This window comes from Triticum dicoccoides, chromosome 5B (assembly GCF_002162155.2).
Source record: "Triticum dicoccoides isolate Atlit2015 ecotype Zavitan chromosome 5B, WEW_v2.0, whole genome shotgun sequence".
NCBI lineage: Eukaryota > Viridiplantae > Streptophyta > Magnoliopsida > Poales > Poaceae > Triticum > Triticum dicoccoides.
In genome coordinates, this window is record NC_041389.1 from 666,201,156 (window position 1) to 666,215,466 (window position 14,311).

General features: G+C 50.4%; 1 protein-coding gene across 1 annotated transcript; it reads right to left on the reverse strand.

Annotated features, from left to right (window-relative positions):
- Positions 1-1,285: 1,285 nt before the first annotated feature.
- Positions 1,286-2,026, reverse strand: LOC119306567. Its single transcript, XM_037582750.1, has one exon. The coding sequence runs from the start codon at positions 2,009-2,011 to the stop codon at positions 1,562-1,564; it is 450 nt and encodes a 149-aa protein (XP_037438647.1). The 5' UTR covers positions 2,012-2,026; the 3' UTR covers positions 1,286-1,561.
- Between the last annotated feature and the right edge of the window lie 12,285 nt (positions 2,027-14,311).

A 14,311-nucleotide genomic window follows, 5' to 3' on the forward strand; every position in this document is an offset into this window, starting at 1 on the left:
ACGCCGTGGCGCCTGAGGGTACCACCGGACCTTCCTGGAGGGCGTCGGGGCTACCCTTCCTCTCTCCCCACCATGTACCGGGGGAATCCCTTGGCAGCAGCGTCGTCATCGTCGCGGCCCTCCTTTTTGTGAATACGCAAAGCTTGCGTATCTTTTCATTGATAGATAGAAGGAGAATGAGTACAACCGAGGATACAACACATGACATGAACGCCAGGAGGCATGCACATGGTACCCGGAGCAGAGAGAAGGGGTGCTCAGCCCGAACAGGGAGAAACACACAGCTAAACCCACCGAGCCTAAAACTAGAGTAGCAGACCAAAAGAGCACAACATCGAACATATTCAATTCCAACACTGGGGACTCCACGAGCGAGCAAGATAGCGCCTTCAAGAAGGGGAACGACATCGTGACGTCGTCGTCATCCGGTCCGAAAAGCCGGACCTAGGGTTTCCCCTGATGCTCGAAGAGGGGCTCGGAAAAAGGTCATGACAGCGCCTCCAGGAAGGGAAACGACATCCACGGGTGTCGCCGCTGCCAGCATCAAGCATGGCTTTCACCTGGCCTTGAGTCCGAGCAATCCCATATCCGCCAGATCAGGACACGAAGATGCAAGAGTAAACATGCATGTCGACCGCTACCTCAGAAGGAGGGTGGGGCTGCACCTGCCATCGGCAAAAACGCGAGCTTTGCAATTGGTGCCGTGTAGGTGGACGGGGTTGAAGAGGCAGCGGGGCAGAGAGTCGACACGGATGGTAGGATGGCGACCAGCGCCACCGGCAAACTGGAGCCGGAAGGAAACACAACTCCGTGTTGCTGGAGGCGTAGCCACCAGGACGCCGGTGAACCGAAGATGCTGGAAGGGGCGCAGCAACCGGTCAGTCGGGGCCGAGACCGCGCCAGTGGGGACGCCAGCAGACCATGGACACTGAAGAACGCAGGTCCATGGACGCCGGGACTGGAGCAGTGCCGACAAAGAACCACCATGAAACTTCAGCCGCCTGCCAAAGGACGCCGCGACCACACAAACACAAGTCGTCGCGTCCCTTCTTGGAGGTGTTGATTGGTACCGGCGCTTCGGAGTCTCGAAGCTTGGGGGGGAGGGGGGGGCGATTTCCGGTGGACGCAACGGTCGCGAGGCTCCGTCGTTTTTGTCGATCCGCCGTTATCGGCATTTCTTTTTTTCTTTTTTTCTCTTTCTTTTTTTTTGGACGTGATTGTGCTGCTTCCGCCCCAGCACCTATCGTTGGTTGTATCGGATGATTGCTTTGTAATAAGGGGGGGACCTTTTTCTTAAAATGGCGGAACAAACCAAAAACCATGCAGCAACCCATTTGACATTTGTTGCAAGGTTTTCAGTTTGTCACATAAAAGAAGCCAAGATGGACACGACCATGAACAATAATAGAGAGCACATAATGCCCGTACTGTATGCATTAAGAAAAATCTAAAACCAAAGAGCTTTTAATTGCTACTCGTACTAGTGATGTTTAACGATCAGTCGCCTTTCCAGAAATCAAGAGTGTACGTACTACAGCAGACAGGTTGCAACGTCGGCAGTTCAAAGACATGACATGTCGGGGCGCCGGCGCGACCGGCGGTGTCTCTTCCTGAGCCCAAGCACGCCAAGCAATGCCCTCACAATGCCTCCCGGCGTCGCCGTCCAGGACGGCCTCCTCCCCTTCCCATGGAACGGCGACTGGTACGACGGCGGCGGCGATGGGGGCGGAGGCAGCACCGTAGCAACACCAGCGTTGGCAGCTCCGCCGCTGGTCGCTTTGGTACTGGCGGAGAGGGACGACTCCGGGGAGACGGCGGCCGCACCTCTCTTTGGCGTGCCGGGCGCGGACTCCCAGACGAACGGCACGGCGCCGGCGCGCAGGCTGTAGTACACCCTGAAGGACGCGTTGGTCACGCTCGACCGCTCACTCACCGACGCCGCCCTGCCGTCGCCGCCGCAGCCTCCGTCAGTGGAGCTCGGCCGGAGCGCCGGCTGCTGCTTCGAGCCCATTTCTACCTGCTACGATCGCTCTGCTGGAGAGAGAGAGAGAGGCCGGCCTCCCTGTGTCCTTTTATAAGTAGCGAGATTCTGAACTGGAGCTTTTTTTTTTTGTTGACACTTGAGCTGCTGGAAGAAAGGATCCTGCATCAGGACAATTGATTGGAAAGAATTAGGTTTAACAATGAGACAGTGACAAGTGTGAGCCGGAAGCCTAGGTTTTAATGGCTGACAACAAGCCCGCATCCACTAACAACGACCAGCCGCTGACGCCGCACCGTCAGATTGGCATCGACAAGAAATTCCTCCAATCCTGCTCAGCTTGTTTCCTGAAGCTTTATTGCTTAACCACCACGATTTGCTGCTCCGATTCTGTTTAGCACTGTAGCACTTACTTCCTGACAACGCCGCCTCACCTAGAGGACAGCAAATGGAGATGGAAAGCCTGCTGGTTTCGGCTATCAACAGAGGACGTGTTTAATTTCGGGTTACCATCCTTAAAACGATGGATCGATGGAAAGAGACAGATGAATCACCCAACTGGAACAAGTGAAAGCCACCCGGCCCGGGCCAAGTCGTAAAGAGCAGGAATTTGTACGTAGCAGCTGGCCCGAAGCTTTTGTCCGACGCTGAACATGCTGCCCGTGCCATGGATCGTTCTGCTCGGAGTGGCAAAAGAGGTAGGTAGGTGCCATCTCTCGTGCACTTGACTACGTCCTCGCATTGTCGTCGTTTGTCAATGCTGCAGCGTGTTAGGTTATCTAACCTTAATTACCATTTGATTGATTGCTTAAAGTCATGGTTAAGTTAAGCAGGGAGCCTCCCAACTCCAAGTCAGAAATCAACGTCCACCAAACCTGATCCTTTACTGGAACATAAACATCACCAAAATTAAACGATGAAATAATTAAAATTTTATTGTTCGATTGTAATTTTAAAATATTTTTAAATGTGGAGAAAAGATCGTTCGGGCTGCACACTAATAGTACAGTGCACTAACCCATAAAATGGCAGATATACACAACACGGCCCCTCAATTTTGTACTGAGTAAATTGCAAAAAAACACCACTTTGAAGGTTAGCTTTGCGAAAAACACTACAATACATTTTTTTTCAAAAAACACCATGTCTTCAGTAATGTTTTTGCAAAAAAACACTGATCGGCGGATATGGCTCGTTTAAGTGCGTTTATGACAGATGGGGTCCCCTAAATTTTTGTCCCTGCTTCCCAGACCCATCCCGACCACGGCGGAAACCACCCGTCCCACGGCCGCCCCCATCCCGATCCAGGCAGAGGCCCCCGTCGCCGTTCCTGCACCGAGGGCGAGGCACATGACGCCGCCCGTGGTCCGTCCCTCCCTCCCCCATCCGCGCCTCCGCCTCGCCGAGGAGCGGCCTTCCACCATGCATTGGCAAGGGCGAGGCACAGGTCGCCGGAACCATGCGCCGGTGATTTGACGGAGCCGGCGTCCCGCCCCTTCCTCCCCAGGCCGCCGTCGTCATGCCCCCAACCGGATTCGGCCACATCGGCCTCCACTGTCCCCGCCAGGCACCGGATCAGGCAGCAGGGGTGGGCTGCTGTTCCTTGACGCTCCGGCGACCGCGACGATGGCCAGCACGTAAGGGAGCGCGACGGGAGCGGCGTCCTCAAGCCACCACCAGAATGCCTCCATGGTCGGGAGGAGCTCGTGGGCCTTACTCGCGACCGTGGCCACGACGAGCGGCCAAAAGCCGACGACGACGATCTGCACACACGGCCGGCGACGACAAATCGAGAAGCGGGGACTAATTGCGTTTTTCGTTTTTGATTTAGGGGTGTCTATGTAAAATTCTAGGGTCTTGTTTGTAATTTTAGATTAAAATCTACCTGGCACAAAAAGTCATGCCACGTAGGCAAAAAACGGACCCCACCTGTCATAAACTCACTTAACTGAGCCCGATCCGCCGATCAGTGTCTTTTGCAAAAAGATTACCGTAGACGTGGTGTTTTCTGCCAAAAAAAATGTATTGTAGTGTTTTTCGCAAACCTAACCTTCAAAGTGATGGTTTCGTGCAATTTACTCATTTTTTACTAGTGAACTCTAAAGGAAAGCTTCAACCAATAAATAAGCAGCGGAATAACAAAATAACATGCACACGTGATTTATGTGGAAAAACCTCCTTGAGAGTTGAAATAGGTGCAAGAACCACATGACCAACCTGTCCACTTCATCTCTAGAACAATAACAACAAAATTTTCAACAAGCTGCGAGCTTGACATAAAAAAAAACCCATACCAACTAATAAGAGGCAAGGTAAGCAACTAGTCAAAGATGATATAGTTTATGTCTCGTTCGGTAATCGGTTTTTATCTCACAAACCACGAATCCAAACTGCACAGAATTGGGTAGGCAAGCAGATCCACAAGTTCTCAACAACAGGGGCGGAGGCACGTTATGGACACCGGTGTCACTGCCACCGGGTAAAATACGTATTTACCTTATACAAAGTCTAGATTTTTGGGCTGGACACCGGTAACTTTTGGACATGGACACCGGCCAGCCCAGCGACTGACAAACACAAGCGAGGTAGTCCAGCCCATCTACCTAATGCCCACTCCTGAAACGATCGATTAATCCTTGGTCTGTACGTGCACGTGTTGAAAGAAAAAAAGCTATCGGTCTCATTAATCGATCCCCCAATACGGCTGTACCTTATCTGTACGTACACCTGTTCAGTTGCTCATCCGCCCGGCTTCTGCGCCTCAACCCTCACAGTGTCGCCCGTCCTCGGCCCTCCTCCGTCGCGCTGCCAGCCGCCGGTCCGCCCAGTCACCGTTGTTCAAGCATGTCCGCCCAATCACCGTTGTTCAAGCATCGCTAGCCGGCCACCTGTACCCTCATCCAGTCATGGATTGTTGAAAATTTGAGGTACGTCCCAACTCTCAACTCAGCACTTGGTAATTGCCAATCTTTCTCAAATCTGAAATCTCAGCTGTGTGTAGGAATTACAATTTTTTTTAAGTTTTGTTTTTCTAATTGTATGGCTAGGGTCTTAAAATTTAAAACTATTACAAGTGGAAACAATTCGCTGTGATTCATATCTAATCAGGGGATGATTATTTCTGCAACAGCGGCGAGACACAATGTCGAGTAAGTTTAAGTCCCTAAACATATCATTCGATCGATACATTTTGTTTATTGTTTATACTCTTGCATATGCAAACACAAATAATGTAACTCGTACATTTTTGCTAAAACAGTAATAATTAATCACAAGAGAATTTATAGAAAGGTTTCTTAAATACTATTGTAACTCGTTCATTGTTTGGTGTTCTTAGGCTTGTTCAAAATTTGCATAATCAACTAGTATTTCAAATGGAAGTGAACAATTTATTTTGGTAAGAAATCTCGTTGCCATATAATTAGTGTTCTTGGGTGTGTTATTTTATATTATTGCTTGGTGTCCATCCTTATACATATGATGTGCACGTGGACACCGGAACATTTTTGTTCTGGATCCGCCCCTGTTCTTAGGTGGGCGTCCTAGACAGCGGGATTCTGTGCTGCGCCGCTCTCCAGGCGGCCCCGGCGGTGCTGGCTCTGCGGCTCCCGTGCCGCCGCGCCAGGGTCCGCTGCGCCTTGGCCTACCTCGCCCTCGCACTCACCATCGCCGGTCACTGCATGCTCGCCGCTAAAGCTCGCCTCTCCCTCGTCGCCCACCCAGGAGACCTCTCCTTGAGGATCATCTGCACCGCCAGCATCTTCTTCTGCGCTGTGGGCGACATCACCCTCTCCGCCTTCCTTTTCAGTGGCAAGTAGGACAGAAAAGCTGGGCAAGCAGTACGTACGCAGCCGATTAGTTCATCTAGCCGCAGGGGATCAGCTCATGAGATGAGGTACTGATGAGTGCGTAGTTCTAATTAAGGAATAATATCGTAGAGTAGTATGCATTATGCTGTGACGATTCATCTCCGTGCCGTTTGTGTTAATCTACTAGTGTAATTAATTGGATAGACTGACTGTACTAGTTAGTATTTGTGTGATGCGTCATCTAATCACCAAGGATCATGGTTGTCTTTGATGAATTGACGTTTTCTCTATGTATAAACCAGACATCAGTTATATGGTATTATGGTTATATATATCTAGTTTCCATAAAATTGATGCTAGTGAAATTGGTACTGCAGTTCATATGCATGCGCACATGTTGTTTCTCCTGTCGAGAATTGTATCTAATTTTTTCTGCCAACAGCTGGTGTATCAATGTAATTCATGGGGGGTTCGGCGGTTTCGTTTGAATTTTTCGGTGAGGACTGGATGCTGTTAAGATTATCGCATAGATTGTGCAGATAAGGATAAATAGAGTCCAGGTAGTTAGCTAGGCTTGCGCATCAAGTTGTAAAGAGGTAGGATTCTGTTTGTTGTAACCTGGTTGTTAGCTTCAGATTGTGGACGCAACAACCTCATATCTATACTATAAATACAGAGGGCCGGCACCCATTGGATGTATTGAGCCAAACCATAATCGCTTCATAGTTTTTACATGGTATCAGAGCCTAGTCGATCCAAGCCATGACTTCCGCTACAACTTCCTCCATGACCTCTCCGTCCCTTTCATCCACCACCCTCGCCCTCGGGCAGTATCAGTCCGGCACGGCCGGCACCACCATCTCCACCTTCGCCGGCTCCACCTCATCGGGGCTCTTTGTGAACCCGCCGATGGCCCAGATCGTCACCGTCAAGCTCAACCGAGATAACTATCTCCTTTGGAAGACTCAAGTCATCCCCATCCTTCGCGGCCACCAAATCTTGGGGTACGTCGATGGATCGCATCCTGCACCGGCGATGCTCGTCCCAGAGACAGAGGCGGCCGGTGCTCCCATGGTGGCCAACCCTGCGTACCTCCCGTGGTACACTCAGGATCAGCTGATCCTCTCTGCGCTCCTCTCCACGCTGTCACCCGAGGTTCTCTCACGCATCCTCGGGCTGACCTCCTCCGCCGCAGTTTGGGCTGCGGTTGAGAGGATGTTTGCTCGCACTCGCGCACTCATGTGACGCACATCCGGAGGCAACTCGCGCTCATCCAGAAGAAGGACATGAGCATGGCCGATTATTACGGCCGTGTGAAGTCTCTCGGCGATCAACTCGCGGCGGCCGGTAAGCCCCTTTCTGATGATGAGCTGATAACCTATCTCCTCACAGGTCTCGATCAGTCATACGAGGCTTTCACCACCTCCATCAATATGAATGGAGAGATGCCGTTGGATGAGCTCTACTCGCACATGATGGACTATGAGGCAGTCCGCGAGGCGTCCAATACCAGCTACCAGATCACTGCAAACGCCGCCACACGCGGCAATGGTGGATCAAACCGCGGCGGCAGAGGCCGCAACAACAGCAGCCGCGGTGGCTATCCAAACCAGGGGGCAGAGGAGGCACTCCCCAATATGGCGCTCCTGGTGGTCATCCAGGAGGTAATGGTGGCGGCGGGCATCGAAACGGACAGCACAACGCCGGCGGCTCCAAGCCAGTGTGCCAGATCTGTAGCAAGGTTGGCCATGTGGCCTACAAGTGCTACAACAGGTATAATGCAGATTACCAGGGAGTAGATCCTCGACAAGAGCAACCGCGCTTCGCCAACCACGTCAACACTGGTCATCAAGCTTTTGATCCCGCTTGGTACGTGGACTCAGGAGCTTCTGATCACATCACCAATGATCTAGAAAAGCTTCACATCAGGGAGCACTTCAACGGCAGGGAACAGGTTCACAACGCCAATGGATCTGGTATGGAAATCTCCCACGTTGGTGATTCTCGTATTATTATGCCGCATAATCAATCCTTAATCCTAAAAAATGTTCTTCTCGTACCACAAACACAAAAAAATCTTCTATCCGCCCATAGACTTACAAATGACAACAATGTTTCCATTGAATTGTTTCCTCATTTTTTTGTTGTCAAGGATCTGGCCACGAGGAGGGTACTGGCTCGCGGGCCGGTCAATGAAGATGGTCTCTATCCAATTTACGGCAGGCGTCCGAGTCAACATAGGGCTGCCCTGTCCATCTCCAGCAAGCCTAGTCACTCTCGATGGCATCGTCGCTTGGGCCATCCTTCATCCGTTATAGTCGATCATGTCCTTAGCCGTTTTTGTCTCCCTTATGGAGGTAGCTCAAATAAAGCATCAGTGTGCGATGCATGTCAACAAGGGAAAAGCCATCAGCTACCCTTTCCTCGTTCCAATAGAGTTTCCACTGTTCCTTTAGAACTTGTCTTCTCTGATGTTTGGGGACATGCTTGTCTCTCATCAGGAGGTTTTAAATATTATGTGAGTTTCATAGATGATTTTAGCAAGTTTACTTGGCTTTTTTGTCTCCGTAATAAAAAAGATGTTGAACAAGTTTTTCTTCAGTGGCAAGCTCATGTCGAACGCCTACTAAATCGCAAGGTTTTGCAACTTCAGTCTGACTGGGGGGGGGGGCGAATACCAAAAGATACATCCATTCTTCCAGAAAATTGGCATTGCACACCATGTATCCTGCCCACACACTCACCAACAGAATGGATCTGCCGAGAGAAAACATCACCATATAGTTGAAACAGGCCTCACTTTATTAGCTCAAGCTTCTATGCCAATTAGGTTCTGGGACGAGGCATTCAAGACCGCTTGCTTCCTCATTAATCGTATGCCCAGTAAAACCATCAATATGGAAACACCTCTTGAACGTCTCTTCCAGGAAAAACCTGATTATTCCTTGCTCAAAACCTTTGGCAGCGCGTGTTGGCCCTGCCTCCGGCCATACAATAACAGAAAGCTTCAATTTCGGTCCAAGCGATGTGTTTTTCTTGGCTATAGTACCTTACATAAGGGCTACAAGTGCCTCCATATCTCCTCTGGTCGAGTTTACGTCTCACGCGATGTGGTATTCGATGAAGACGTGTTTCCCTACTCCGATATTATGCCCCCAACCACACCCGCCGCTCTTCATGATCAACTTCTGTTGTCACCTACGTCGTTCCCCTACTCCTGTATTCATCTGATAATGCGGCTAGTAATCAGGGTCACCAAACTAGGGCTGATTTTTATTCTAATCCTGTCGCACGTGATCCGTTTGTTCCTTCCATGCAGGTCAGCCCATCTCCAGGCGATGTTTCGCCTCGCACGCACGACGATCGAATCGCTTGCATGGGGCATGCAGACGAGGCCGCGGAACCGTCTCGGGCCGCGCTGGATCCTGAACCAGCCTCTTCGCCTGGGCCATCTTCTCCCGTTGGGCCTCGCGGCTCCTCATCCCCAGTTGAGGCCCATGATCAGGCGTCTCCTTCATCTGGCACTGCCTCGCCGCCGTGTGACGAAGCACCACCGCCTGAGGCATCGCATCGCTATGCCACTCGCCTCCGCGACAATACCTGGCGTCCCAAGGTTGTTACTGATGGCACCGTTCCCTGCGGTCCTCCCCGTCGACGGCACCAAGCCTCCCTGGCTATTACAGAGCCTCGCTCGCACCTGGAGGCCGCCACTGATCAGAACTGGCGTCGCGCCATGGATGAGGAGTATCAGGCTCTCCTGGATAATCACACCTGGCACCTAGTTCCGCCTCCGCCGCGCTGTAACCTGATTGATTGTCGATGGGTTTTCAAGCTCAAGCATCGTGCCGATGGCACTATTGATCGGTATAAGGCGCGCCTGGTCGCTAAAGGTTTTAAGCAACAATTTGGTGTTGATTATGTTGAAACTTTCAGTCCGGTCATCAAACATGCTACGATCCGTTTGGTTCTTTCTCTAGCACTGTCTCGTGGCTGGTGTCTTCGTCAACTCAACATTCAGAATGCCTTCTTGCATGGTTTTCTTGAGGAAGCTGTCTACATGCGCCAACCACCTGGTTATGTCAGTACAACTTTTCCGCGTCATGTTTGCAAACTGGACAAGTCGTTATATGGCCTGAAACAGTCTCCTCGCGCATGGTTTTCCCGCCTCAGTATGAAATTGTTGTCCCTTGGTTTTCGGGCTTCACGGGCTGACAGCTCGCTCTTCGTCTATGAGCAAGGGGGAGTCACTATCTATATGCTCATCTACGTTGATGATATCATCTTAGCAAGCTCCTCTACCCGTGCTGCCACAGAACTCATTGCAGCATTGCGCGCTGCTTTTGCAGTAAAAGACCTTGGTGAGCTTCATTATTTCTTGGGGATAGAGGTGACACGCTCCCAAGACTCGATCACACTCAAGCAGGCCAAGTATGCCAACGATCTGTTGAACAAGGAGGCCATGATGAGCTGCAAACCAGTTCGAACACCTATGTGCACCTCAGAAAAGTTGAGTAGAGATGAAGGAAAAAGGCTTTCTGAAAAAGAGACAACAAGGTTCAGAAGTGTCGTCGGGGCACTGCAATACTTAACCTTAACTAGGCCAGACATTGCCTTTGCTGTAAACAAGGCGTGTCAGTTTATGCATTCTCCTACAGAACAACACTGGGGTGCAGCCAAGCGAATCCTTCGCTATATCAGAGGAACTATGGATGTTGGTCTAAAAATCAGAAAAACTTCTTCATCTCTATTGAGTGCCTTTTCGGATGCCGATTGGGCAGGATCAGTAGACGATCGACGCAGCACAAGTGGCTTCGTGATTTTCTATGGAGGCAACCTAGTGTCCTGGAGTGCAAGGAAGCAGGCAACAGTGTCTCGGTCCTCGACTGAAGCAGAGTACAAATCATTGGCCAACGCCACAGCAGAGATCATCTGGTTTCAGTCATTGCTTCAGGAGCTGGGTGTCAGTCAAAGGCAAACTCCAGTGTTATGGTGTGACAATTTGGGAGCTACGTACTTGTGAGCCAACCCTATTTTTCATGCTCGAACGAAGCATATCAAAATCGATTTTCATTTTGTTCGAGAAAGGGTGGCTGAGAAGGCATTGCAAATCAGGTTTGTATCCACCAATGACCAGCTGGCTGATGGACTAACAAAACCTATCACTGCACAGCAACTCCGACGACTTTGTAACGATCTCAATCTTGGACGATGAGATCGAGGGGGAGTGTTAAGATTATCGCATAGATTGTGCAGATAAGGATAAATAGAGTCCAGGTAGTTTGCTAGGCTTGCGCATCAAGTTGTAAAGAGGTAGGATTCTGTTTGTTGTAACCTGGTTGTTAGCTCCAGATTGTGGATGCAACAACCTCATATCTATACTATAAATACAGAGGGCCGGCACCCATTGGATGTATTGAGCCAAACCATAATCCCTTCATAGTTTTTACAGATGCATGGCTTGGAGCGTCGTTCTCTTTTTTCGTGAATACGCATGATACGTATCATTTCATTGATAGAGAGGGGTGAAAGTACAGGGTTGCAAACCTCAACGTTCTTTTCATTGAGGCCCTTCTTAGTTTTGATGTCTTTCCACTACATGCCGGCCACTTGTATGAGCCACCAAGCTGATAATATGTTCAGCACTGTTATTTTATTATGAAGTAATGAAATCGTCCGCCTTGCACCTTCGGATCTAGAGGCTGTCCGAACCCTTAGGGTATTCATAGGGTTTTCTCGGTCATAGATTGTTAAACGTAGGATTTGTGAGAACTGGCTCAACCCTCTAGGGGTGGCCTATCACATATATTTATAAGGTTACACAATATACAGATTACACAGTTGGGCTATGTTACAAAGTCTAACACCCTCCCTCAATCTCAACTCACTCCTGATGCATCTAGGAGGTTGAGATTGCGCCTACAGACCTCGAACATGGGAGAAGGTAGAGGCTTGGTGAAAATGTCAGCAAGTTGATCCTTCGAGGAGATAAACTTGATCTGTAGTAGCTTCTGTGTAACATGTTCCCTCACAAAATGATAGTCAATCTCAATGTGTTTGGTTCGTGCATGAAACACCGGGTTTGTCGAAAGAAACGTAGCACGATGTTGTCACACCAAAGAACTGGAGGATGTGACTGGGAGATTCCCAGCTCTCGAAGCAAAGACTCAATCTAGATAAGCTCAACAGTCGCACTGGCAACTGCTTTGTACTCGGCTTCTGTGTTGCTGCGAGAAACAGTGGCTTGCTTGCATGCACTCCAAGCGATCAAATTAGGACAAAAGAATATAGCATATCCCCCCGTGGATCGCCTGTCATCCGGACACCCAGCCCAATCAGCATCTGAGAATGCAGATATAACAGCAGAGGAACTAGGTCGCAGATGAAGACCATAGGAGATAGTGAGATGCACATAACGAAGAATGCGCTTCACAGCAGACCAGTGCACATCAGTAGGAGCATGAAGATACTGACATACCCTGTTAACCGCAAAGGAAGGATCAGGGCGTGTGATAGTCAGATACTGCAAGCCACCAACAATACTCCGATACTCCGTAGCATTCATAGGAGATAGAATAGTACCAGCAGTAGCCGGGAGCTTGTCAGTAGAGGACATGGGTGTGGGGGATGGCTTACACTTGAGCATACCAGCACGGCGCAAGAGGTCAAGGGAGTACTTCTTCTGGGTCAGAGCTAAGCTGCCACGAGACTGATGTGCAACTTCAATGCCCAGGAAGAAGTGTATCTGTCCCAAGTCTTTTACCGCAAAATCTCTGCCAAGTGCAGTCACAAGAGCATCAGCAACCGTTGCAGAGGAGCTGACCAGAATAATTTCATCCACTTACACAAGCAAATACACAGTCAAACTGGGGCGCTGAAATAAGAACAGCGAGCTGTCAGCTGTCGATGGAATGAAGCCATGAGTACGAAGGGCCGAAGCAAGGCGAGCATGCCAGGCACGAGGCGCCTGTTTCAGTCCGTAGAGAGCCTTTGTCAGACGACAGAGATGATGAGGCTGAGCGTGATCAACAAACCCTGGTGGCTGCCGCATGTAAACCTCCTCTTCAAGTAGCCCATGGAGAAAAGCATTCTGCACATCAAGCTGTCGAAGAGACCAACCACGAGAGACTGCAAGAGACAGGAGAAGCCGTATAGTAGTAGGCTTAACAACCGGGCTGAATGTGTCCTCGTAGTCCGGACCCTGACGCTGTTTAAACCCTCTAGCCACGAGACGCGCCTTGTAGCGCTCAATAGATCCGTCTACATGTCTCTTGACATTGAAAACCAACTTCGAATCAATGATGTTGACGCGAGGCGGAGGGGGAACCAGTGTCCATGTCTCATTATGCATAAGAGCGTGGTACTCTTGCTCCGTAGCAGCCCGCCAGTGAGGAATACTCATAGCGACCTCATAGTTGCGTGGTTCATCAGTGGGATCTGCAACAGAATGAGCAAGACAGGCAGCCAAATATGTGACAGTACCATCATGACGCTGCTTGGGTTGAACAATACCGCTGCGGCTGCGAGTATGCGAGCGTTGCGGTGCAACGGGAACAGGAGCCGGCGGCGCCAATACTAGAGATGATGACGGCAGGGCGGGCGACGGTAGCCCAGGCGAGAGCTCAGGCAAGTCGACGGTAGGCCCAGCCGACCCAGGTGAAAGGGGCGGCAGGGACATACGGGCGGGCGACAAAGGCGATGACGGAGGCAAGGCCGGGCGTGGAGACGGTGACGAGGACCGCTCGAGCCGCCCAGGGGAAACCGTCGGAGACGTGGGCTGCGCCTCGGCTGACGTGGGCCGCGCCTCGGTTGTCACCGGCCCAGGTTCGGAGGCCGTCGCCGGTTCAGTTGCATTGGCGGGTGCGGCTCCAGAGACGGGGTCGACAACGAGAGTCGGTGCATGCACGTGCACTGGCCGATCAACATGCGTCACAGGAGTTGCATCCGGAAGTAGTTCCATGCGAGCACCACGTCCAATACCTGCACCATGGTTAGGTAACAACACAGGCGAATATGCAACATCTTCAAATTGGCCAAGCATAATAGGAGATAAATGCATAGATGGGGGTGTGGTGGGTTGCTGCGGCATGGCGGAAAAGGGGAAGACGTTCTCATCAAAGACAACATCACGGGATATGTAGACACGATTTGTTGGCACATGAAGGCACTTGTAGCCTTTATGAAGAGAACTATAACCCAGAAACACACATTTCTTAGACCGAAATTCAAGATTTCTATGATTATATGGACGAAGATGGGGCCAACAGGCACACCCGAACACCTTAAAAAAGGTATAGTCAGGAGTTTCATGTAAAAGGAGCTCAATAAGAGTTTTCATATTAAGGACATGCGTAGGTAGTCGTTTAATAAGAAAACACGTTGTAGCAAAGGCATCACTCCAAAAACGAAAGGGTACAGAAGCGTGAGCCATGAGTGTGAGTCCGGTCTCAACTACATGTCGATGCTTGCGCTCAACAACGCCGTTCTGCTGATGTGTATGAGGACATGCTAAATGATGAGAGAT

What these genes read in the sequence shown, in the direction of transcription:
- LOC119306567 (XM_037582750.1), bottom strand. Translation starts at nt 2,011, where the DNA reads ATGGGCTCGAAGCAGCAGCCGGCGCTCCGGCCGAGCTCCACTGACGGA.